Source organism: Mustela putorius, unplaced genomic scaffold (genome assembly GCF_011764305.1).
Source record: "Mustela putorius furo isolate JIRA1106 unplaced genomic scaffold, ASM1176430v1.1 tig00003850_pilon_pilon_pilon, whole genome shotgun sequence".
Taxonomy (NCBI): Eukaryota; Metazoa; Chordata; class Mammalia; order Carnivora; family Mustelidae; genus Mustela; species Mustela putorius.
Window position 1 is genome coordinate 12,991,335 of NW_025422002.1, and position 26,117 is coordinate 13,017,451.

Below are 26,117 nucleotides of genomic sequence, written 5' to 3' on the forward strand. Positions count from 1 at the left end.
CCAGCTCCTGGCTGGCTTTCTGCCATACTCATGCCATTCTTTGCCTCTTTAGGATTTTTTAAGAGGTCAGGGTCCATTTGACTGAAGCAAGCTCCCCCCACTGAAGTTGAAACTTCCCCTGTCTGGCTTCCTCAACCACAACAGGTCTCCCAGTTTTAATGGGTAGATTAAGATGCCCTTCTCAGGGCTCCTCTTTGTCCTTGGGAGCAGAATTAGCAGGGCAGAGGGATGCTGGAGTGTAGGGAGCTGCCTCGGTCAGTTGGAAGGGGCTACCTGGCTAATACTAGCCTAAGCTAACTCTAGTAAATAACAGCTTGCTTACACCTCTGTCAGGGCAGAGGGCTTAAGGGGGAAACAACAGTACAGGTTTTATCTTTAGACAGACCTGGGCTCCAGTTCTGCCCTCACCACTTACTGTGTAATACCCAGCAAGTCAGTACAGTTCTCTGAGCCTAAATTTTTCCTCACTTCTGAAATGGAACTAGTAAATGCCCCTTCACAGAATGCTATAGGACTGAATAATGTATCACAGTACCTAGCTCAGTGCCTGGTACAAAACAAGGCCCTAACTGTTAACTTCTCGCAGCCTCAGAGCCACCTCCTGTAGGCAGGTTAGCAGGCCCCCAGTTGTGAATCTGTGCCTGAGCCTAGAACCATATAGGAATGGAAGGGCATGTGTCCTTCCCCATTCCCACTGAGGGTTCTGTCATAGGCTAGGGAAGGTAATTCTCAGACTTTGCCAGGAGACATAAACATTCCCAGCTGTCTTTTCCTTCTCTCTGCTGCTCCTGCCCTCTGCAAATGAAAATAGCTATATTGGTTTTTCTCATTATAAAAGCAATCCAGGCTCATTATAAAAGATTCAGACATTGTAAAAGATTCTAGGCAGAAAGGTATGAACACCTGCTGGTCCCTGGGGTTCCAGAGCTAAGCAGAAAACTTTGAAAGAAGGTAGGGGGAAGAGGGTGCCTCCCAGGGTGACTGTATTTCTACGGTGTGAGAATTTTAAATGCAGAGATAATGCATTATTTTCTAATATAAAAATAACACTTTTTCTTATTATAAAAAAAAAATAGATGTTCATGACCAAAAGAAATTTCAGGCAAACAAAGAACCTAGAAAATAAAAAGCATCCACAATTCCACCCACCCCTAAACAATCACTGTTAATTTTTTGGAACATATCCCTTTAAATCTTGTATACATAGTTGTGTATACCCTCATTTTCTCACTAAGTATTAATTAATATTTGGGATAATAATTTTTTGAAAGTAATGCTTATTAAAAACATTTCTAACATAAACTGGTGCATAGAGCATTTTGCCTCTGTGCTTCTATCCTTTTCTTCCAGTTCCCATTTCCCATTCCTCCCCCCCCCCCCCCCCCCCGGCCCCATTAGCGATTTATTGTGATTCAGGCTTTAGAAAGAGTGCTTGACTGAGTGCAGGAATGGTACCAAGAGCCAGGGGGTTGTCACAGGGTCCTCACTATCGCTGTCTCTCAGGAACCAAATGCTAACAGCGTGGCCTGGAATACCCAGTGTGAGGACATGCTCTGCTTCTCAGGAGGAGGCTACCTCAACATCAAAGCCAGCACCTTCCCCGTGCACCAGCAGAAGCTACAGGGCTTTGTGGTGGGCTACAATGGCTCCAAGATCTTCTGCCTCCATGTCTTCTCCATGTCAGCTGTGGAGGTGCCACAGGTAACTGGGGCGCTTGTCAGCTCTCAGCAGTGAGTGGCGGGGCAAGACCATTGGGTTGGGGGATGGATGGTGAGGGGAGAGGGAAGAGAGGTGAATTGCAGCTATGATGTCATGGAAGGTACTCTGGACTAGAACCTGAAACCCTGTGTCCACCCTGTACAACCTGTATGTTTTTGGGCAAACAGCTCCACCTCACTGAGCCTCTATTTCTTTCTGATCCCCCTTTCCTGGTTGGGACAGGGAGGGTATTCAGGGTTGTCTGTCTTCAGAGTGTGTTTCTTTTTTTTTTTTTTTTTTTTTTTTTTTTTAAGATTTTTATTTATTTATTTGATAGAGATCACAAGTAGGCAGAGAGGCAGGCAGAGAGAGAGAGAGGAGGAAGCAGGCTTCCCGCTGAGCAGAGAGCCCAATGTGGGGCTCGATCCCAGGACGCTGGGATCATGACCTGAGCCGAAGGCAGGGGCTTTAACCCACTGAGCCACCCAGGTGCCCCTTCAGAGTGTGTTTCACTGAGAGCTGGGCATGGGGCAGAGTGGAGTAAGCCAGCAAAGCTGGGAGTGCGGTTGGGTGTATGTACAGGTGCAAGAGCAGGGGTGGTGTGTGTGAGAGAAAGAGGATATGGGTGGGATGGGGAAGGGGCCTGAGGTCTTAGGAACCACAGGTACCTCAAGTAGGAGGCCAGAACAGTAATGGGGGCCTGGCCACAAACGGGAGGGCAGAAACATTGATAGGAGGGCAGAGATTGGCAGCCCAAGTCAGGGCTGGCCTAGTCCCAGCTGTCCCAGCTGCCTGTCTGCTCCCCAAGTGAATCATTCTCACTGTGGAACTGCCATAAAGTGGAGACAAGCACGAAGGAGAGGCTTAGCCCTCAGAATCCCAACCTCAAGAGGGAATCGGTCTTAAACATTTAGAACATACCCACCCAGGCCTTTTCTGTATGTATATATAATATATACAGAATATACAATTACAAGTACACAATTTTATATGAACATTTTAAACAAAAGTGGAATCTACTGTAAATATTGTTTTGTGATTCTTATCTATAAATATTGCTCCTATAAATGAAACCTGATTTACTATACTTCCTTTACTGAATGTGACCACAAACGAGAGATTTTTAATCACTGTCCTTTATTGCCATCTTCCAGTTTCACCTAACATTTACATATTGCAGACCCATCACTTTATATGAATTATTGGCTGTCAACTAGCAGTGTGGCTTTTTCTCTTGGCAATCTACTGGAAGGATGATTCCACCTCAATAAATGTACTTCTAGCATTTTAAAAATACTAAGATGACTGTACATTGACCTATAGTTGTAAGAAATCATAGAGATCCTTTGTACAATTTGCCCAGCTTACCCGTTGCTAACAGTTTGTAAAACTACAGAACAAATGTTTCACCTGCGTAGGTTCTTGTCACTACCGCCACCAACCCACGAGATCTCTGATGTTGGGTTGCCCTTTTATTATAACCACACCCGCCTCCCTGCTGTCCCCACCTCCACATTGTTTTTAATGACTGCTTTATATCTTATCACATAGATGTTCTACAGCTTACTCAACCAGTACCTTTTGTTGGGCATTTTCGCTACTTAGTGCTTTTTTGTAGATAGCATCTTTCTTGCCAAGTCTTTGTATCTAGCCCACCTTAGCTTCTTGGTGTGAATTCCTTGAAGAGAAATTGTTGGATAAAATGTCATGTACATTTGAGAAATTTTTAGGCACATTTCTAGATTGCCCTTCAACTACATTTTTCTGGGTGTGGGTGGAGGGCGTTTTATTGAGGGGCTTCAGAGAAGGTTCGAAGGGAGATCCTCTGTCCTCAGCCCAGCCAGGATCTCCCCACCTTCACAGTCATTGAAAGCCTGAGTTGGCTTCTTGTAAAGGTTGGGGCTGGGGTCCGCTTCTTCCTCTAAGCTGATGGTACTTGTAATTCATTGTGAAAAAATTATTAGTGCCTGACACAGAGCAGTTATTCAATAAATGTTAGTGGAATTCAGACCTAGGAAAAAGAAACAGAAAGAAGGAAGGGAGAGAGGTGAGTGAAAGTGGCAGTAGGAGGAGGGGAAAGACAGCCCCAGCTGGACTGTTTCCTTGTAGTCCTCATCTGCTCCCCATCCCAAACCCCATGCACCACATCCACCAGAAATCCAGTCTTCCTTAATCATGCCAAGCAGGCTATGTTGATTAAAAGTTTTTCTCCCAAGACTGCCATCCTGACCTCAAAGATAAATGCAGTTTGCTGCTCCCTGACTTTGGCAGGCCAAGAGGAGCCAGAGAGGCGGCCTGGGGCTTCCTCTGCCAAACCCTTACAATTCAGAAGCCAGAGTCCCCGTCCAGTCCCCCCAACCCTCATGGCTTTACCAAGCCCATCCTGCTGATGCAGCAGGGTCAGAACTGCCAAGGGTTAGGAGAGGCAGCCTAAGACAAAGGCTATTTATCTTTTGCCTCTGCCTCCAGCCATCCTGTGGTTTTGGCCTAGAGAGGAGGGAGAAAGCATCAGAACCACTCTGGGGATTTCTGGTTTCCTTTCGAAATTTACATCATCTTGTGCAAGAACTGGTTTGTCAGAGCTGCCAAGTAGGGCGTCAAGCCCTAGTCAGGCTTCTCAGGCGGTTGGTGACTTCATGCTTGGAATGCAACAGTGAGATAAAGTAGAACTCAGAGGGCATTTGTTCAGTTAGGATATTTTTAAAACTCCCACTCTCAGATTGTGCCTCCCAAGCAAGCCCAAATGTTAACCATTCATCATATCCTCGATTCTGGTGTGCCTGTCCAAGTCCCTGTTCCAGCCTCACAGGGCATTCAGCATGGCAAGAAGTTGTGCAGTTTAGGGAAAAGAGCACTGGCGTTGAGTTCTGACTCTGCAACCTGAACCAGCTGTGATCTTGAGCAACTCCTTTCACTATTTGGGGACTCACTTCTTTTCTATGCAGTTAAATAAACCTATCTTTCTGGTTTTGTCTGGCCCAATTCCTACTGTTATTAGCCATCATAAAGCAGTAAACACTACAAAACAGAACTAAATTGGAACTGAGGATGCTCACTAAAAGAGTTCAGGGAGGAAAGCTCATTGTGCTTGGGGAGTTTGAGAAAGCTTCTAGGAGATGGTGACACTTGATCTGAGGCCTGAAAGGTCTGGGAAGGCAGAGAGGAGCAGGGAGGTTGTTTCAGACAGGGGGAAAGTTGGAGGTAGGAACAAGTCTGGAGAGTTGGGGAGATGGCAAGGAGTTGGTGCTGAGAAAATACAGTGGAGGTACTGAGCATGTCTCTTGTTTGCCTCAGGTATCCTGCGAGCTGGTCAGGGCATTTAAACAGAAGTTAATCAGTTAGCCCCCCAAAAAAGGACACAGCTAGGATGTGGCTGAGCCTAGGCCTGGGTTGTGGCTCAGCTTTTCCCCTATCTATACCCTGCTATCCCACTAAATAGAGGAAGGGTAGGTGGAATGGTATGGGAGAAAAGATGAGCACTCCGAAGCAGCCACATCTTGCTGTAAGAGGGCAGAATGGCCTAAGAAAGAAGAGGAAATCCTTCAACTCAAAAGCTAAAAAATGAGACAGGAAAGTTCAAAGATAATGGCCCCGAATGGAGAAAACAGCACTCCCAGCTTCACATTTGGGAACCATTAGCATGAGGTACTGGTTGATTGATCTCTACTGTCTGGGAGAGATTCAGTTCCCTTCAGCACACTGGCCCAAAACAAGGGTAGGGCCTTGGGTTATTCAGGATGGCAGACCCAGATCAGACTTGTTCTCATGTATGCGCACATACACATACCCCATACTCAAGTGCCAGGAAAGTGCTCAGAACCCAGAGTCAGCTGGCCCCAGGACCCAGCCCCAGGTCTTCCCTGTGCCATTTCTTTGTCCTCAGACTATAATCAGAGACTGATAACTGCAACACAGACCTGTTGGGACAGATCCAAAAGGAGTGTGTAAACCCAAGAAGAGAAGTTATTAGGAACCATTCATAGGTATCACAGTGAGGCAGCCCCATCTGGAAGGAGGGACGGCAGGAAGGTTCCCATCTCCAAGGAACTCAGACAGGTGTACCTTTCTGGGTAACCTGATACAAATCACTTAGGTTTCTTGGGTAAGATAGTTTCTCAGCCCTTTGTAAGAGGCCATCCTTAAATCCTTTCCTCACAGTAAGGTTGTTCCTTCCTCCAGCAATCTTAGACTGAGGGCCTGCTGGGGGAGGTAAATACAACCCCACCACTACCCTCAGGTTGTTCCCATACTTGGGGAGAGGGGCTTTAATTAGAGCACAACTGAGATCTGGATAAAAAGCAGAGAAAACTCAGACTCCTTTCCTTGAGGGGTCAGCGAAGAATTTCCAGAGGAAGTGACATTTTAACAGGGCCTTCAGAGCCCAACAGGTATTTTGCAAAGGGTGAGGAGGAGCAAGGGCACTCTAGACATGGGTGATATCTTGTGGTAAAGCAGACCTGGAGGTGGGGAAAACTGGTGGTAGAGTGAAGGACAGACAGAACGTTTGTGCTGCTGAATGCTATGTTTTGGTTATGAAAGGGGGTTGTGACTGGAAGGCACGTGGTGTGTGTGGCGTGAGAAGAGCACTGATTAATCTTTATGGTGTTTCTCTGTGGGCATTTATAATTGAGTCAGTGACACACATCTGGAGTCAGGCTTTGCATGAATCTGGTTCTTTCCATTGCTCTGAAAACAATTCTTTCCTTTTGATGAAATCCTGCAGTCTGCTCCGATGTACCAGTACCTGGATAGGAAAATGTTCAAAGAAGCCTACCAGATTGCTTGCTTGGGAGTGACAGACACTGACTGGCGTGAGTTGGCTATGGAAGCTTTAGAAGGATTAGAGTTTGAAACAGCAAAGAAGGTAAGCATCTAGTCAGCCTGAGCTGGAATCTGACCCTTAGAGGGTCCCTTGAGGAGGCAAAAGGGACTCCAGGTGACGTACAAAGAGGCAGACGCATAGTGTAGTGAGCTCTGGAGATAGACTGGCCTGGGTTCAGATGTCAGCTCAGCTACCTCCTGAGTCTGGGCCAGTAACTCATTTCTAAGGTTGCTCATTTATAAAATTAGGGTGATGATTGACCCCATCCTTACAAAGTTCTAAGGGTCTAATGTGGTAATGTCTATAAAGCCTGATACAGGAGAAACATCTGATAGTATCTAGCTGTCACCCTTATTAGCTGTCATTAGGTAGAGCACCTAGCTGAAAGCATGGCATATAATAGGGATGCAATAAAGGGAAGCTTTTATTACTGGTATGAGCACTTACTGATATTAGCCATTTATTACACAGTGCTGTTTTTCTTTGTACCCTGCTAGGTATGATCAAAGAGATGGTCGAGTTCTCTGATTCTGACAGCAGTGTCACTCCCCACATACCTTCATGGCTTCAATCATGGTGTCATTTCCTGGCCAGTATATTAAAACTACAGAAAGGCTGACAACATCGGACCCCTTGCCACACATCAGAAAAAGCCCAGCTCTTAGTTGGGTTTTCATCTAGAACCTGAGGTGGAGGAAAGGAATGGCCTTCAACTTTCTTTCCCCTACTTTTCCCTTCTCTCTTTATCTCCCAGAACCAGTTGATCATAGACTCTTTTGCTTATATTACTGAGCATGCAGGGAAGGAATTGCAGGGGTATGTGATGCCCACCCTATGCTAGGTCAAGACTTTAGGCACGAGATAGAAACCAAGGCCAGATACCAGCTCTTCTGTATATGGCCTGGATGACCCCATGCCAGCCACTTCTCTTATAGACTCCATCCTCCCACGTCTGCAGCGGGGATGGTGAAAATGCTAAACTGCCCTATCTTCCTGACACAGGGTCATTAAGCTTAACTACCACATTGTAAAAGGGCTTCCAGAACTAGCAATGGTTATACAAATGCTAGCTGTTATTAAAACAAGTAAAATTGCTGTTTTTAAATTATATTCTTATGTCAACTACGCATCAGAAAACTGGTCATAGAGGAAGGCTGTAAGAATTCAGAGATGGGAGGAAGCATTCTAGGGAGGGAGCTTCCCTCTCCTGCCCCCTCCCCCATCAAAATGTCAGGAGGAATGAAGAATAACAAAGTATTTCTTGACTATGTTTTATTTGTTTTCAGCCTGGAATGAAATTTAAAGTCTTCCTTAGAGATTGTCATCCCCTCACACCCAAGAACTAAACACCTATCTGAGCTTATTTCAGCCAGCATGGGGTTGAGTACTCAGCAAATGTTTGAATGGATCAAAACAAAACTAGAATAACCCTTTATTTGCTTAACACTAATTCCCAGCATGTATTCCCCAAACACTCCCTGAGAATAGAAATTATTGTATTAAAGCCACAAGATTTTGACCATAGACTAGAGCTTGACTATTTTATCCAAATTCCAAATCTCCAGCCTTTCTTTTTCTGCTTTGCCAAGTCACTCAGGCACACGGGAGGTAGAGTGGTTCCAACAATAAACTGGTGTTCCCACTAGATGGCAGGGGAGCTCTGCTCAGCGCCCAGGATGGCCGTGGTGAGCAGAACTGCAGATGCTTCCCTGTTCCCACACTTCCCTCTGCTGAGGTTATTCATGGGCCTCGTGACTCTGACCACGCTGACCAGGGCACCCCTGACTCTGCAGAACGTGTGAGGGTCGAAGGAACTCAGAAACAGATTTCTCAAAGTGTCAAATCCTAGAATCCTAGCAGAGCAGAACTAGAAAGAACTTGGAGAAGGCATAGCTAGTTTGCCCCTTTCCATAAGGCAGCATCGGGAGCCTAGAGACAGGGAAGAAATAGGTTCAGGGGCCCTCAGCTGGAAAATCTCAGAGCTAGGAATGACACCTGGAATGCTCCTTTCCTCTTTGCCCCTTTGCCAGATATTCCAGGTTTCCCCTTTCCTTTTGCTTTAAGGAAGCCCAGATCTAGAAGATAGCTTATAAGATCTCCATCAGGGAACACAAGTACTCTTGGCCTTCTTTTGCTCATGTGATGCCTACCTTACCCTTTCAAAAATCCCTCTTTAGGAATACCCATTTGCCGGTTCCTACTCTGTGATGCTCTTCTTAATCTGGCCTCTGCCACTACCTGTGCTCAGAGAGTGAATTGGTGTTCTTGGGGTATCTAGTTCATACTCTTAGCTCACGGAGATTCAATGATCTGTTTAATCTATCTGCCTCCCCTTTGAGAACATGGACAGGTCATGTTCTTGAATGGGGCAGGGGACAGGTCATATTCACCTCTGGATCCCGGTCCCTGACAGGATGGCTGCTCTGCAGCATGAACCATTGGGTTCATCTGTGAATTGGGTCATCTGTGAAGTAGCTGGAGGCCAGACGACCTGCTCATTTCCTCAAGTCTTTTGGGGATGGGGGATGTCATGCAGCAAAGTAGAGGCTGCAAGTGGCCAGGGTAGTCCTTCAACATTTCATTTTCAGGGACTCCTAGACCTGCTGCTTCCTCTAGGTGTGTGTCAGCCCATTTCAAATAGGACACTAAAGCAGCACACCTGGGTAGAAACATTGACAGCAAAGCCACGTGAAGATCAGCCTGACATTGTGGGTTATATTCCTCTAAACCCCTTGCAGACTTAGAAAGCACCAAAGGAGACTTAACTAACACCAATCTTCCTAAGAAAGGCTGCCTAGAAACTTCTAGCAGCCCATGGGTTAAAGTCTTTAGCTTTACTGTGAGTCCAAGGGAAGAGCCACACTTTTAAGATTTACGTAAGAGTTTGCCTTCCAGGGACGTGGAGTGATTTATTCCCTAACCTCCCCCTCCCTTCCAGAAACCATCTTTATTCCTTCTCAGCTTTCCCCTCCTCCTCTTCCTCTGTGCTGGTACTGTGGGCTCTGGGTGCCTTGTATTTATGCACTGTTGGTAAGCATAGCTGTCTCCTGCTTTCCGTCCCAGTCACCAAGATGTATAGCAGTCGCTGCTCAGTCAGTACATCTTCCCCTCTCCCACTCTGATGACATTGCCTCAGAGCATCAGACCGCCCTGTTCTTCTCTTTTGCATAGAGAGTGCTCCAAGCAGGCCACATCACAGACTGCAGTATCATAGTTTTGTTTTACCTAATCCCAAAGTGATTGATGCAACCAGGACTTCTTTGCTATTCTTTGTGTGGACTAATCCCAGGGATAAAGCGTGCCTCACTGGGTGGTATAACCCTCCTGAACACATGGCGATTAATCAATGCTTGCTTCTTTTCCCTCTTTACTGGCTCACTTTCTAAAGCTTGACTTCCCACCCCCAGCCAATCACCCACTTTTGAAGCCCAGAAAGCAGCTGATTTCATTCTTTTATTTCTTCCCCTGTAGGCCTTCACCAGAGTACAAGACCTCCGATATTTAGAGCTCATCAACAGCATTGAGGTAAAAGACAAAATGTTGTTCCTTCTCAAGAAAGCACAGACTCACTATCAGTGGCTTATAGGGAGCTCTTCTAGCAGATGAGAGCCTTGAAGGCACATAACTAGAGCCCTCTGGAGTCTGGGCATTTGGGCCATAGCCTTGCTCTGGGGGTACAGAATGCTTTGGGGCAGGGAGATAGCACATAAAATCAAGGAGTGCAGTTTGTCACTTGGTAGTGGGGCGGGCGAGGCAGGTAGGTCCCTAATCTCTCCGAGTTTTGTTTTCTATCTGTGAAATGAGTCGATTTCCCAGCGTTGCTGAGAGGACTAAATCAGCAACTGGTTTTCACACCTGCAGTGGTTTTTAGGTGGTTACCATCCTCTAGGGCTCTAACAATATGCCAGTGTAGGAAGCATTTTCCAAATGCACATGATCTGCTCCCCACCCATGGCAATGGGACCTGGGGAGGGCGCTTGTGGACTGGAGTGGGCTAAAGAGGCTGGTTCTGTGAGTACCATTTGCTGGGTAACTGTAGACAATACTCTTAATTCCTGTGACTGTCTGTAAAAAGGCATACATATTTTTTCTCCTGAACAGATTTATTGTGAGGCTAAGAGAATGTGAGATACATTTGAATTCCCATATGGAATCAGGGAGGAAATCAGCAAATGTCTTGTCCCTGTAATTCAGTTCAGAATAATAAACACCTGTCATGGGCCAAGCCTTGTACTGAGTCTCGTGGGCAGAGTTGAATGGAAGAGAGGCCTGCAGGAGCTCACAGACTGCTCAGCTGAGTAATAGTCGCCGCTTATTGAGTGCCTGCTCTCTGTCCCATGCATGATCAGTGCATACACTGAAGCTAACCCTGAACAACATGGGTTTGAACTGCATAGGTCCACCTATTCGCGGATCGTTTTTGATAAATACAGCAGTACTGTAAATGCATTTTCTCATGTATATGATTTTCTTTTCTTTTTAAAGATTTTAAAAATTTATTTGACAGAGAGAGAGAGAGCGCACGCACACAAGGAGGGAGAGCAGCAGGCAGAGGAAGAGGGAGAAGCAACCGCCCCCGCCCTGGGCCGCAGAGCAGGGAGCCGGATATGGGGCTCCATCCCAGGACCCTGGGATCATGACCTGAGCCGAAGGCAGTTGCTTAACTGACTGAGCCACCCAGGCATCTTATTTGATTTTCTTAATAATATTTTTTTGGGGTACCTGGCTGGCTCTCAGTAGAGCAGGTTTGATGTTGGGGTTGTAAGTTTGAGCCCCACACTGGGAATAGAAATTACTTTAAAATGAAATCTTTAAAAAAATACATATCTTCTTTTCTCTAGCTTACTTTATTGTAAGAATGTGGTATATAATACATGCAACACAAAATCTGTGTTAATCAACTGGTTATGTTATCAGTAAGGCTTCTGTTCAACAGCAGGCTATTAGTAGTTAAATTTTGGGGAGCCCAAAGTTATGCCTCGATTTTCAACTGTGTGGGGGTCAGTGCCCCTAAAACTCATGTTGCTCAAGGGTCAGCTGTATTTTAAATCCTTACACCAACTTAATGAAGCACAAACACTGTCTTATTCCTGTTTGATAAATAATGAAATTAAGGCTTAGAAAGGCTATGTCATGTCCCCAAGGGTCCATAGGCAAAAGCTTTGTTGGAACTCAAAGCCACTTCTGTCTAATTCCCAAGCTCAAGCTATCTTTACTCGAGGCCATATTGCTATCTAAGAAGTTGCTTCTGATGCACACCCTCCCCTCCTGCCCTCCCCCAGTACTGTCATAGCGAGCATCTGTAACTTCCGTTGCTTACTTAAATGCATGTGTGAAGAGCCATCTACTACTAGTAATGCCCAGTACTGCTTACTCTCAGGGGCTGGCATTTGGGAATTCACTGGTCTGGTTTTAGGCGCCTTAACCTGAAGCCATGGAACATGTTCTCTATGTAAAAGTAACTGACCTCTGTGAAGACCACTGCTCACCATTTATCATGTCTTAACTTAGGTCCTGTCTTACTAGTTCTTCTGGTGTGCTATGAGCTAGGTAGTTGGTTAAACTTGTAAGAATTGTCTTTTGAAAAAGAGCAAACTGCTTTCAAGTGATGATCCATTTTGGCTGTGCTGAGGCCTTAGTAACTTCTGGGCATTTGGCATTATTCCAGAGAACCAAGGTTCCTTGCTAGGCTCCTTTGGGGTAGGGGAGATATAACTATATTGATAGCAGGAGGAAGAGAATCTGCCCATATGGCTACATACATATTGAATATATGTAAATCGTTTCTACTGATCATGGTGGTATTCTGTGGCCTACGCCTAAATTCCATGCCTAGTGAAACCCATTTTTTTAATCTCACTGCAAGATTTTGACTCACTCCTTATAATTAGGAGTTAGGTGTTTTTGACTGATTAGTCTAAACTACGGTGGGGGGTGTTACTGCTTTTTTGGGGATTTTTTGGGTTTTTTAAAAATTATTTCTGTCAGTGGGAAAGCATGTTGCCTCCAGCTGTTAAAACGTCACCAGCTTGTCTGGGAGTTTGATTCAATGTCTCATCTTCCTCCACTGTGATACACTTGCTAGAAAACAAGCAAAAGGAAACTGCTGGGGATGAGAGATTGGGTGCTATTGAGTGTTTACAAATACTTGAGCTGTAGACTAATGAATGTTCCCTAACATGAGAGGAAGGAGTATGCCAGTTCCTTCTCTTCATCTTCAGTGTGGCTCATCTGTGTGTGTGCATGCAGGTATGTTGCTGGGGACTGTCACTTGTTTCCAAAGGTGATATTATGTGGTACAAAGAGCATCTAGAGTCAGACAGACTGAATCCAAATGCCAGCTCTGCATGATCCTGACCTGCTTCTCTTCTGAATCTCAGCTTCCTTCAGTGTGACGCTTGGGTGGTACTACTCACACTTGGGTCCTTGTGGGAGGTACATAACCAGCACCTAGTGGATGCTCAGCATGTGACTCACCTTTTCTTTAGAGAAAGGGACATATGAAGCCTCATTATCCTGTTTTGTTAGTCTCCTTCTTGGGAAGAGACCCTAAACTTTTGCTTGTCTGCATTATCATGGGCCACAGCTCAGCTAAAGCAGGTCTGGGGACATGAGAGATCTTGGGAGCTTAGGGGACACCAACAACTGGGTATTACACACCATGTAAGGGCACCTGGGTGGCTCAGTTGGTTAAGCGCCCAACTTCTGATTTCAGCTCAGGTCATGATCTCATGGACAGTGAGATAGAGCCCTGCATCTGGCTCTGTGATCAGCAGGGAGTCTGCTTGAGATTCTCTTTCTCTCTCCCTCTCCACCCCTCCCCACTTGCATGCATGCACGCTCTTGCTCTCTAAAATAAATAAATCTTACCAAAAAATACACACAATCCTAACTATACAGTTGTTTCCTTGGAAGAATATACAAGAAAGCAGCCCTGAGGAATTTCCATTAAACAAACAAAAGTATGTATTACTTTTGATCTTCATTCATCTGGGGAAAAAATCTGCTTTTGTTGTCAGGCATTCCCACCAGAAACCTAGGTGAGAGACACAACAGCCCAGGAGCCAAATGGAGATTCCAGCAGAAAGGCCCAGGGGCTTAACTTGAAATAGCAACATCTAACCTTTGTAAAGGCTGCTTCCTGCCATGGCTGCAGAGGCTATTTCCTGTGCTTCTAATTTTTCCAGGAGAGGAAGAAGCGGGGAGAGACCAACAATGACCTGTTTCTGGCAGATGTGTTTTCCTACCAGGGGAAGTTCCATGAAGCTGCCAAACTGTATAAGAGGAGTGGACACGAGAACCTCGCACTCGACATGTACACCGACCTCCGCATGTTTGAGTATGCCAAGGTAATCCAGCCACATCCTGGGCCCAAGCTGCAACATGGAACCCACTAGTGTTCTAACACTGTGCTGCCCAAGATGTTTACCCCAAGAAGTGATATGGATGGAAAATAGCGGCTGCCTTGTTAGAAAGGGTTTGGGCAAACTGGCAAACAAAGGAACCATCAATGGCCACTGGTTCAAGCTGGCCTAAAACTCAGCTGTTAGGCTGACATCAGAGGGATAAGAGAGTATGACAGTTCAGACCTTTGTCAGTGACAGAGCTGGATGGACTCTCTGAAGAGTGAGCCTGAGCCAGCATGATCCTTTCATTAAGTGCTCAGGGTTCAGGGCTTCAGGTCTTTCTCCCACAAATTCTCTCAAACCTTTGTAGAAGCCTTTGAGAATCAGTATTCTCAGGTACAAGTTAGTTCTACCATTGTTATATGGGACAGTATGGTTCACTTCACCCAAGGTTTCCTAAGGGTCAGCTCTCTGATTGGTACTATGCTCTTGACCGTGCTTTGGAGACACCATGACAGAGTCCCTTCCTTCCAGTACTAGCACAGTGTACTTCCTGTCACCCCGGGGGTGCATCTGTATGGGTGGTGGTGGTGATTTCCCTTGCATTTGCAGATCCTCTGTTAAGCTTAGTCCCCAGCAGATATGGGTACATGACAGGGGTTTGCCTAGAGCAGGCTCCTGATGGTTTGTGGGAGAACAAGTTCACCTAGAGAGCCCAGCCATCAAGCCATTTGTAGTTCAGCCTAATGAAAGGTGAAAAGAGTCTTGGGTGCACTGAGCAACCAGGCTCTTCCTTCCGCAGAGATGCCTTTGTTAAACTGCCTTTCCCGGTACTGTCAGGATAGGCTTCAGAATGTTATTAAGTGAGTCATCAGCCACAACCAATTAGTGGCTATTAATGGTAATTATCTAGCTCACAAGTTCAAGATGGAAAATCTTCCCCATCTTTTTTCTCCTTTTTTGTTCCCAAAGATGGTTATGCTCTTTTATGTTCTACCTGTGAGATCATGGGGCTGAAGGTTGCATCTCTGTGACAGTGATGTGATAGAGTTTCTGGTCATTAATATCTAAATGAGCCCCTTGGTCCTAGCCTGTCTCTTCACCTTGATGGTTCCTTCACCCCATCCCCCAGATCCGAGTGCTTAAGGTTCCCCCACTTTGTCCTCTTCCACTTTTTTAACCCTTCCCTGACACTCCCACCGTGCGCATGCGCATGCACACACACACACACACACACACACACACACATGCTATTTAACACTGCATTCATACTGAGAACAGCTAAATCAGTATGTCTTTTCCTGGGGATAACAACATTTAAACTAAGGACAAAACCTACCTAAAGGATTGAATCCCTAGGAGTGGAATTTGGGCATTAGGAATGGCAGGATGTGGTGGTTCTTCAGAACCAGCAGCCTTTCCTGGAGCCTCTGAAACCTTCCAGTAGGCAGCTGTGGTGCTCACTTTGCATTTGGTGAGCTGGCGTGAGTCCTGGTCCTTCCTGTGGGTCCTTCCTGGCCTCTTCACTTTGTTGAACTTCCATTTTCTTCTCAGAGGGTGACATAGCTATAGCTCAGCTCATTTCTGAGAATTGCACAAAATAATGTATGAGGAAGCCCTTCGCAAAGGCCAAACTATAGAAAGGCTGGGAAAATGAGAGGAGCTAAGTGTGACCACAGAGTGGCTAGTCTTCAGGCTTCTCCCCAGTGATCCCCACTCCTCTCCCTACACTGAGGCCCCTCCTCACACCTGGGGTGGGCTTTGTCCACCCACAGTCTCCCATCCAGAAATGCAGCCCACTTACACACTCCATCTGGTCTGCCTCTCTATGAAGGTAAATATTCTGGGGGTTGTTTTGGTTTTAGTTTTAGATCGCAATTCCAAGTAGTTTGGTTCTGTTTCAATCCCCCCCAATAGTCTGACTTTGAGGAAATGTGTACATACACATTATGTTGGGGGGCGGGGGGGAATACAGTGCTTATTAACATGGCATGTTTTTGTTTACTTGAAAATTGCTTCCCAAGATTCAATCTGGTTTTCAGAAAATTTTTAAATTACATTCCCACGTACAAATAAATTGTATGCTTTCCGGATAAGTGACATGTTTATATGGTGATAAAGGGAATTATAATGCTCTTAACTCTTATGTAGTATGTCCTTATCAAAATCACCAAGCATGAGAACACTGTTTAGTCTCATTCATCACTCAGCACAGCCTCTTTCTGTCCACTCCAGGACATAGTCTTTGCCATGGCCACAGATAACATGTAAATTAGCTTCATGGAACCAAAGAACCCTTGAAAACCCAGTTTGCTAAGCCTCGAAGGAATCATTTAGACTCAGCTTCAATTAGGTCAGAGCTCCCTGAGTTAGGCTATTGGGCTGGAGGTGGTTCCTTCTAGCCTGTGAGCTGTGTGTCTGGCTGGTCTCCTTGTTGATGTCCCAAATTTATGGCTTGCTTGCGGCCTCTGACCCTTCTCACTATAGTCACCCCAAGTCCATTGAGTACTCACTGTGAAGGACATTTCTGTTCTCTTATGATGCCTGTTTTCTCTGGCTGCTAGCCTCATTTAACCAACCAGGTTAGCAGAGTTTCCAGCTTTGCACTTGCATAAACAGTATATGTTGTACTAGTTGCAAAAGAGTAAAGGCTGTGTCTGTAATGGTCTAAACTAGGCATTTTCAGATTGTCAGTGCTTGCTTTTTCTAAGCTTCTTCCCCTGTGTGAACTCCAGGGAGACCAGAGACCAGCGAGATGGGCCTGTCTTTTATTCAGGGTAAATGATGCCCTTTCCTCCCCTTACAACAGTTGGTTGTCTTAGGCCATCTAATATATTATTTTAGGGGCTACACAATTACCCTGAAAGCAAATGGAAAAAGAGAGAGCTAATTGTTCAAGTGGGTTTTTAGCATACATTGACTGTACTTTCCTGACAAATGAGTGCTAATCATGGGGAAAGGAATGCTTTTTTTATACTTTGTGAGGCTGACACAGTGCACTTTCTGCAGGGTACATTATTCCCAAGACAAACCACTTCTAACTAGTAATGCAGATCTGGGCTCTAAGCACTCTTAATTTTTCCCTTTTGAAAAGCCCCACCTTTAAAAATGTCAGCACCAAAGCTTCTTCAACTATGGCAAACTCCCATGTATTTATTTGGGGTAACTATATCCTGAAAAGAGGTGATTTTCTGAAGCTGTTTCTCACGCATTCAAGGGCTAACCGAGGGATGCCAGCCATGGGATGCCAGTCAGGGAAGCCCCCTGTTACCTCTTCCTTCCCAGGTTCTCTCTGGGCCTCTTCCCCCCATCTCACCACCCCCTGGCATGGCCTCCTGCTGCCCCACCTTTACAGACCCGATATCAGAACAGGATTTGATATCATCCATCCAGTTGGAAGTAACTAATCAAGAACACTTGTGGTCCTTATCTGCTCTAGGCACATAATGGGGCGAGAAGCAAATGGGATGATGCCCTAAGTTCAGGCAACAGAATGTGAATAGAATCAGAAAACAGATGTGAACAGTACTTCTAGTGTGGTGGTAGTTGGGGAGGAGAGGGCACAGAGGGGCTCCCCTAGAACTCTGTACATCATTTTGTCCATTTAGGTTTATGGGACCCCATGCTTAGCCTCACTCTGAGGCATGTGGTATCATCCCTATTATCTGAATAAAGATTGTAGGTCTGGATATTCAAAATTAGGCAGCCAGATTGTAGAGTCACTATATGGAAATAGTCACACATGTAGCTGACTGTATGAGAGAGAGAAACAGAGTAACCTGATCATAAAACTTCAACACTGCAGAGTTTGTGTACAGTACTCCAAAGAGTCCGGAAAGTATTGTTTAGCTGAAGAACAAATGTCTGTTAGTGGGAGGGGCAGGGAACATTCAGGGCTGTAGTCCTTGACACTGTCCCATACTCCCAAGGAGCACCTGTGGAGCAGCCTATGAGCTCTCCTCCCTGACACCTGGGACTGCCCCTCAGTCAACCATACAGCAATGGACTCACTCCTGCATCCTGAATGCCTACTTCAGCCAAACAGAGCCCTTCCTTGCTCCAGCTTTCGGCAGTCTGACGTAATGCTGGCAGCAGGAAGTTCTAATCCGGAGTGTTTTTGTTTGTTGTGCTTCCTCAGGATTTCCTTGGATCTGGAGACCCCAAAGAAACAAAGATGCTAATCACCAAACAGGCTGACTGGGCTAGAAATATCAATGAGCCTAAAGCTGCTGTGGAGATGTACATCTCAGCAGGAGAACACATCAAGGCCATAGAGATCAGCGGCGACCATGGCTGGGTTGACACGTGGGTTTTCAGTCCCTGCCCCAAGAAGCATTTGGCAGCATGTCTTGTCATGTTAGCTCTTGGTTTTGACTGACAAGGGGGAAAGAAAATGTTTCTCTAAATACATAATCCAAATGTAATAGTAACTAGGTTTTTGGGAGACACAGAGATCAAACAAGGCAGTCACTGCCTTTGAGCAGCTTAGTGAATCCCTGGGGAAAGGGTCAGGGGTTGGGGAAATATAGGGGGAGGTACCCAGGCATTAGAGCTGCCATTCACTGATCCTTCCATAGGAGCCAGATATTGCAATATCTTACAGGCATTTGATTCTCCCCCACACCCTAAGCTGTCGTGTTTCCATGTCCAGCTTCCAAATGAGGAAACCAAGGCTCAAGGACCAGGTGATCACACAGGGCAAAACAGCTGGGAAACCATGGAGCTGAGCTTCAGACTGACTTGGCTGATTCCAGCGCCCCTAATATGTGTAATAGTAGGAACTAAAAAAGAAAAAGAATGCTTCTAAAGCACACCAGGAAAGGAGACAAGAATTCTCATGGGAGAAACCATGGATGTGGTCTTTGCATGAAGACCCTTGAATTTTAAGAAGTAGGGGGTGGTAGGAAGGAGACGGGCATGAGGCCAAAAGGACAGCACAAACCAGGAGTTTCCCCGAAGAGAGGCGGGCATGCAGTGGGGCTGCCCAGAGAGACGATGGATTCAGTTTTGAGACTCTTAGAGCATCAGACCTCCAGGGGGATGGCCTCCTCCTCCCACAGTCAAGGAAGGTAGACCTCACACTCATGCACATATGCACTGGGTATGTGTGTGTACACATATAGGGGCACACTGCCATAGCCAGCAAAGAACAGGTGAGGGAGCAGCTCCTGAGGGTGGCTCAGTCTGAGCCCTCAGGCTGTTGGTCATTCTGGAAGCCACACTGTGGTCTGTAGTAGTGGTGGCCTAGGCAGGTCCTGGGGAAGGAGAGGGCTGGTTAATAACTAAGTCACTTCCCTGAACCCCACCATGTAGTTGCCATGAATGCCCCTCATATACATGCCATATGTATGTGACCTACCACCCCATCTTTCTCTTGTACAAGAATGAAGGTTCTTGAAGATACAGATCTTGCCCCCCCCCAATTATTGTTTTCACGAAAGGAGTGGTACAGGAGAGAGTCAGGCAGATTTGTGGCCCTGCTCTCTCCCCTCTGGTTTCTCATGTCACTTTCATTTGCAACTGACATGTATCAGGTTACCCTGGAGATAACTAACTAGTTCAGGAAAGAGATATTTAAGCATGTTCGTCCTTTTCTCAGGTCTAGCTATAAAAGGTGCCTCCTCTCCAGGGACATTTGGTTTAATGGGTGGGGCTGGGGGGCGCTATAAGGGGTTGACGTGCCACCTTTCCCTAAAAATGTGTTCTTTCTCTGCTGAGAAATGTTATTTTTAGATGCCATTATTATTCTAAGTGCAGATTGACAGGCCTCCCTGAGCTTGCCTGTGTCTGAGACAGGGATCTGTTATAGCTGCTTCCCCTTCTTTTTTCACAAAGAGCAAGCTGGGTAGAGCCCCTTTCCCCCAAGAGAGCTGGTTTTACTCTAAAAACCCACCCTGACCAGAGGGAACAAGCATGTTTCATCCACTCCCATCCCATGTCCCTACAAGTAGTGGGAGGGCCAGTTACCACTGGGAAGAAGTGGTGAGCCCCAGTGGTCCCTGTGGCACCACCCCACCTCCCCTGTGGTCAGCATCTTGACCAGCAAGAGAGGCACAGCCAAGATTTCCAAGAGGCCTTTCTTCCAGAGGTCAGAGCAGGCTCCACACATGCCTCTTCCTCTAAAGTCCTGTCAGCTGAAGAATTCTCACGCCTGTACCCATGCTTTCCTATGAGAATTCCTGAAATGGTGTGGAAAAAGCATTCTGCCATTTCCTGGCCGCAAAATCTTGAGCAGGCACTTCACCTCTACCTCGCCTTTAGCCCTCTCATCTGTAAAATGAGAATAATAGTGCCTGTTAGGACAATGAAGATTCAATGAGATCACACATGTGAAAGCTCCTGGTGCTGTGCTTGGTACCAGTAGATGTTTGTTTCTATCCCCAGATACTGCTGGATAGATAGCGACTCTGTGAAAGGCACACACAAAGTGGGGGAGACAGTGTCCTTTATCAGGCAACTACTCTTGGTCACTGGGCAATGTCTCTGGATTATATATTCACTCATTTAATAACCACCAGGGGCCCTGGCACCATATTGAGCTTTGAGGACATCAACATGAATCGACATGGAGCCTGCCCTCAAGAAGACCCAAAAGCCCACGCTGCTTTCTTCCGTCAGGTTACTGTTATAGGAGTCTATCTCCTCCCCGTGCTTTTACCTCTCCAGGTTAATTGACATTGCCCGTAAACTGGACAAGGCCGAGCGGGAGCCCCTCCTGATGTGTGCTTACTATTTCAAGAAGCTGGATAACCCTGGCTATGCTGCTGAAACCTACTTGAAGATCGGTGACCTGAAGTCCTTGGTTCAGCTGCATGTGGAGACCCAGCGCTGGGATGAGGTGAGGGCAGAGCATGCCTCATGGGGTAGAGGGCCCCACGTGAGCCCTGGACCACAGGGTGCTTTTTGGGCTTTGGATGGAGTGCAGCTGCCCGCGTGAGAGTGAACGTTGGCCTGGCAATTAGGAGATTAACACTTGAATTCTCTGAGCCAGGGTGTTAGAGGCCCATTTATTCATTTGTTCATTCATTCATTCATTCATTCATTCATAAAATATGCACTGCTGACATCATGCTGGCCCTGTGATAGACACCAGGGATGTGAGAGTTTTAGCAGGACAGCCCTGTGCCTGCTGTTGGTCTGAGCTGCTTGTGACCAGCACTACAGGCTGATAGATCTCTGACATGGAGACACACTTACGTAACATTCAAAACCTGCTGGGTGCCGTTTGACAGAAAATGTCACCCATACTCTCCAGGTGCAGGCTGCCAGAGCCATTTCAAGGACAGCTATTTCTCTTCCTTCTTCCCTCTAACCTGGACTCATTCCTGAGAGGATCAGGGGCTGCACCTATGGTCCTCACCCCACCCCACCCACCCATCCACTTGCTGAGGTCTAGTTTACAGAGCCACAGCAAGACCTTTTCTGAATAAAGCTGTCTGACTCTTCTCTGCCCTCTGAGTGGCTCCATTTGGTGAGGTGACAAGGTTACTGATGAGAAGAGGTGGGGCCAAGGACAGAGGCAATAATGGCTTCCCAGGATAAATTTATTAGGAGATTTGTGAAGCAGCATAAATTAGAGCATCTTAGAAACACTCAGTCCTTACCATGCATCAGGCAAACTTTCTCCCTGTTGCCACATACTGTCCCCCGTGACTCATTTCCACTTCTCCTGGCCTGACAGGTGGTTCTGGGGCTTAGATAAAGCAGTGACTGGGTCCCATACAGCACCAGGTCCACAGTCATCTTTGACAGCTAATAAGCAGTGATGATGATAATGTCAATTCTGTTTCCTTAGGTGTCATCTGCAATTAAAAGAAATCTGTTTGCAGCGCTACAGGAGCCTACGCAAACCCTCAAAATAAAATGTTTCCGATTCTGGGCTGCTTCTGGGGTCCAGAAACAGACTGTGTTGTTATTGAATCCAGTCGCTTGCATATTGCTGTTAATTGCCTTTTGTTTTCAAAGAGCTGATTTGTTTTTGCGTTTCTGGAGGTGGTGGTAGGGGGAGGCACTCTCCCCCTCTGAGTTGTCAGCCTGGCAAAATATGACACATCCCTAATGGATTCAGCCAAGTGCCATGTTTTCATGGGGCCTGTGGGGGCTGCTTTTTTAAGAATGCATTTGTTCCTTCCTCCAGGCCTTTGCTTTGGGTGAGAAGCATCCCGAATTTAAGGATGACATCTATGTGCCCTATGCTCAGTGGCTAGCAGAGAATGATCGTTTTGAGGAAGCCCAGAAAGGTAGGCCACACAGACTGGCACGTTGCAGAAGGAGCATGAGTTGGTATTGCCAAGACCCACATTTTAGAAAGGCTGCCAAGCCCCTCCCATCACAGGTCTAAAGATGGATGACTTCATCCTGGTGAATGTGATGTGTTTCTTGGTGAAAGACTGGGGAGCAATGGAAAGAACATGAGCTTTGGAGTTGGACACACCTGGGTCCATCACTCACTTGCCTCTGGACCTCAGGCAGGTCCTGTCTCTTCTCTGAGCAAAGCACTGTGCACTCAGATGTAGATTCCCACTTAATTCTCACAGTAGCACTATGATGTTGGTACTGTTTTCTAGATGAGAAAGCTGAGGTTGGAGGAAGTAAAGGGATTTGCCTGAAGTCCCACAGCAAGCAAGTGGGAATTTGAGCCAGGCTGGAGTGGGGACAAAATATGAGGAATCCCACAGAGTGTCCAGCATGGTATTAGCTGCCACTTTCCTCTACCGCAAACAGTAATTTGGCTCAGATAAAAAAGTGACCTCTGCTCCTTGGCATTTCTACCGGTTAAGTGGGCTGCACCCCACATATGGCAATATCTGAGATAGGAGCAAAAGGAAACATAGAGCCTTAACTGGTAATAGCAATTTTAAAATGTGACTGCCTTCTCTGTGTCAGGCACTAGCTGGGCACTTAACTACATAACCCAGAACCTCGCCAGCAACCCTGCAGAGACACCGAGGCTAACTGTGCACTGCAAAGTCACAAAGCCAGAGAGAATGGCAGAGCCAGGATTGGACCAGGATCTGTCTGCCTAGGAACCTGATTCTTGTGACTAGGTCTTACTGCCTCCTTAGGAAGTCTCCTAATTGAAGCTGGGTGTGTCGTATTCCATAGCATCTCATTTACACTTCTATATGGTAACAGTTGCCACCTCCGGACACATTGCGGAACAAATGTCTCCCTGTTGGAGCTCCTCTGCTAAAAGCCCCCATTGAAAGACAGCATGTTCTCTTCTGCTTTAGCATTTCCAGAGCACCCAGTTGCTGAAGTATGTGCATGTTTGGGCAAAACACATCAACCTATCCATCTGTCTGTGTCTGCCCTTCCAAGAATCCATCGCCATAGTAACTTGGTACTCAGACAAGAGATTGGAGATGAGATTTGGAACAAAGGCCAGACCTTTTCCTTCTATAAAGCAGAGGATTTGGATCATTTGAGTGCTCACATGTGAGCAAGTGTCACAGCTAGACATGCCTCCCTGGCAGCCCCCAACTTCCTGAGGGTCTGGCCACATAGTCAAGATTCAGGAAATTTCTGTTAAACAGATATAAGAATTATTGAGAGGGTTTTTTTTTTTTGCATGTGTTCACAAATGTTTGGTTGCTAGAACCGAGCCATATTTTTCAAGGTTGTCATTAAAAAGCACACAGTTGAAGACTGATGGAGGACTTGAATGGGGCTAGGTTCAGTAACCTTGGGTATGCCACTTTACTTCCACCTTCATAAGTCTGTTGTGACCATCCAACGAGGAATCAGCAATAAAAACACTTTGTAAGCCACCAAACCTGTTCAGTTGTCAGGTGCTACTAGTGTCACGCTGGATGTCACAAAACTTTGTCCCGGCCCGGAATGGGGTGAGGGTAAGACCTCACTGGTGCCATCCTCAGATTTGGCCCTGCAATTTGGCCCTGAGGTTTTTCTTTCTGCCGTGCTTTTCCAAAGTCAGTTGCCTTTTCCCAGCCAGAAAGGAATGTGTCTCACTGCACTTTTTTCAGGATGTAGCCTCCGTTATTTATAGCCTTCGGCCTGAGAGGCGCATCCCAGCAACGAAGTGCTGCAGATGCTCCCATTGAGTGTCCTACTTCTACAGCAGCCCCTTGCAAGCCCTGCAGATTTCCATCCCACTTCCCAAACTGTGTGTTTTTGTGCCCCTGCAGCGTTCCACAAGGCCGGGCGGCAGCGGGAAGCGGTCCGGGTGCTAGAGCAGCTCACACACAATGCCGTGGTAGAGAGCAGATTTAATGATGCTGCCTATTATTACTGGATGCTGTCCATGCAGTGCCTTGATATAGCTCAAGGTAAGTAAACATCAGCCAGGCTGCTTGTTTTCCCCAGCCCTGCTCTGGCACCAAGATAAACATCGAAGGAGCTGGGACGTTTTAATTAAAGCCCTAGGCTTGTTTATTGGGTGTATTGTCCGTAACCCTGTCCTGCAGCGGCATAATCTGGTGTGTCATCTTTTTCCAGTTTGCCCATAAGTTTAATGATGGGTTGAGGGCCATCCTGGGGTTATGGTTGGGAGGTCCTGCCCTGTGTTGCTAATTCAGAACATCTCTCTCCCCTGCTACCTGGGAGCCTATAACCAGACCCAGGTGAGCACTTTTTAAAAAAATTTAATTAAATGGAAAGATGAGAAAGAGATCACTTTACAGTAACACACTCCAGATTCTCACTCATTCCAGGCAGGAAAATAGTTTCAATGTTGCTTTCTTGAGACTTCCCATCATGCACTGAGGGAATTCTGGAAGCAGAGGGGACATGGAGATGTTCTTCACTGGACTAAGGCCAGCATGCCGGAGTGGGAAAAACACTAGAATTGGAGGCAGCTAGGTGACTTGTAACGAGTCACAATTTCTTCCTAAACTCTACCTCCCCATATGTGGTTGGAGGTAATCCTGTCCTACTTTCTTATAAGGCTGCTGTGAGCCTCACAGAAGCTATGGTTATGATTTGGAAACTGTTAGGTCCGGGTATAAGCTGTCATATTTCTGTTCTGGCCAGTGGTCTGTGCTTTGGATAAGGACTGGCAGAGAGGGAAGAGGCTGGAGGTGAGATGAGTAAAGCTGACATGTGCTCATCCTCCACGCCAGGCTCCTCTGGTATGTCTGCACACCAGTGATCACCCTTTTCATGCTGGTGCTCCCCACTGGAATGACCTGATAGGCTGTAGTGTTAGATCTGGGAGAACCTGCAAGAAATGTACTCAGACTTTTCGTGGCCACATGCTCTGCCCATCTGAGACTTTCCCTGTCCTGGGGAGTCCCAGCTCCTAAGCAGCACCTTTCCCATCACTGCATCTCTTTGTCAGTCTCCCTGGCACAGGTCTTGATACTGGGGGAGAGCTGACACTGGCAGTGTTGCCATTGCCTTTATCTTGTAGACATGGCTTGACCCATCTTCCCCCTCTTGCCACCCTCCCCCCAACACTGCATACCCCAGACCCTGCCCAGAAGGACGTGATGCTTGACAAGTTTCGCCACTTCCAGCACTTGGCCGAGCTGTACCATGGCTACCATGCCATTCAGCGGTACACGGTAAGGTGGTCCGGATATGGGGGCCAGGTGGGGGTGCTGCCTACTGAGCTAAGGGCCCTGGGCACATCTTACAGAGCAGCAGAACTCTGGATGGAAAATAAACCCACTGGACAGGATGACTTGCCAAGAAATTCAGGTCTCCTCCTTGGAGACAAAGTTTGGGACTTTGATTTTCCTCAGTTACCCTTTGACCTGTTGTAAGCTGTGGGCTTCTGAATTAGTGAGCCAGAGCTAGAATGGGACTTTCTAGGTGCCAGCTTTATGTTTGTAAAATTCACGCAGACTCCAGGTTAGTCAGACAAAGAGTTATCTCTAAAATGATCAGGGTTGGGGGCGCCTGGGTGGCTCAGTCTGTTAAGTGTCTGCTTTTGGCGTAGGTCATGATATCCAGAGTCAAAGGAACAAGCCTGCATTGGGCTCTCTGCTCAGTGGGGAGCCCGCTTCTCCCTCTCCCTCTGCTCGTCCCCCCGGGCTTGTGCTCTCTCTCTCTCTCTCTCTCATTCTCTCAAATGAATAAACAAAATCTTACAAAATATAAAAATAAAGTGATCAAGGGTGGATGTTCCATTCTAGGTGGGTGAAGCCCCATCTCTAACCAAAGGCCTGAGGTCTCTTCTTGGCCCTGCCTCTGAATTGCTATGTGACCTTGAGCTATTTACTTTCTCTCTCTGGCTCTCAGTTTCCTTCTCTACCAAAAAGAACGAGCATAGGCTTGATCTCCAGAGA

At 46.6% G+C, this 26,117-nt stretch overlaps 1 protein-coding gene across 6 annotated transcripts in view; it reads left to right on the plus strand.

Moving 5' to 3' along the window:
• IFT122 (intraflagellar transport 122) overlaps window positions 1-26,117 on the plus strand; it is a 70,721-nt gene that overhangs the window by 34,518 nt on the left and 10,086 nt on the right. For all 6 annotated transcript variants that reach the window (XR_006601563.1, XR_006601562.1, XM_045063336.1 and 3 more), the window contains 9 exons: window positions 1,504-1,701; window positions 6,422-6,562; window positions 9,992-10,045; window positions 13,708-13,869; window positions 18,005-18,171; window positions 20,533-20,704; window positions 22,004-22,106; window positions 24,015-24,155; window positions 25,297-25,391. Coding sequence is in view for 4 of the 6 variants with exons in the window: in XM_045063336.1 (XP_044919271.1) it covers window positions 1,504-1,701; window positions 6,422-6,562; window positions 9,992-10,045; window positions 13,708-13,869; window positions 18,005-18,171; window positions 20,533-20,704; window positions 22,004-22,106; window positions 24,015-24,155; window positions 25,297-25,391 (1,233 nt within the window). In the remaining 2 variants the exon portion in view is untranslated. The remainder of the gene's footprint in view (window positions 1-1,503; window positions 1,702-6,421; window positions 6,563-9,991; window positions 10,046-13,707; window positions 13,870-18,004; window positions 18,172-20,532; window positions 20,705-22,003; window positions 22,107-24,014; window positions 24,156-25,296; window positions 25,392-26,117) is intronic.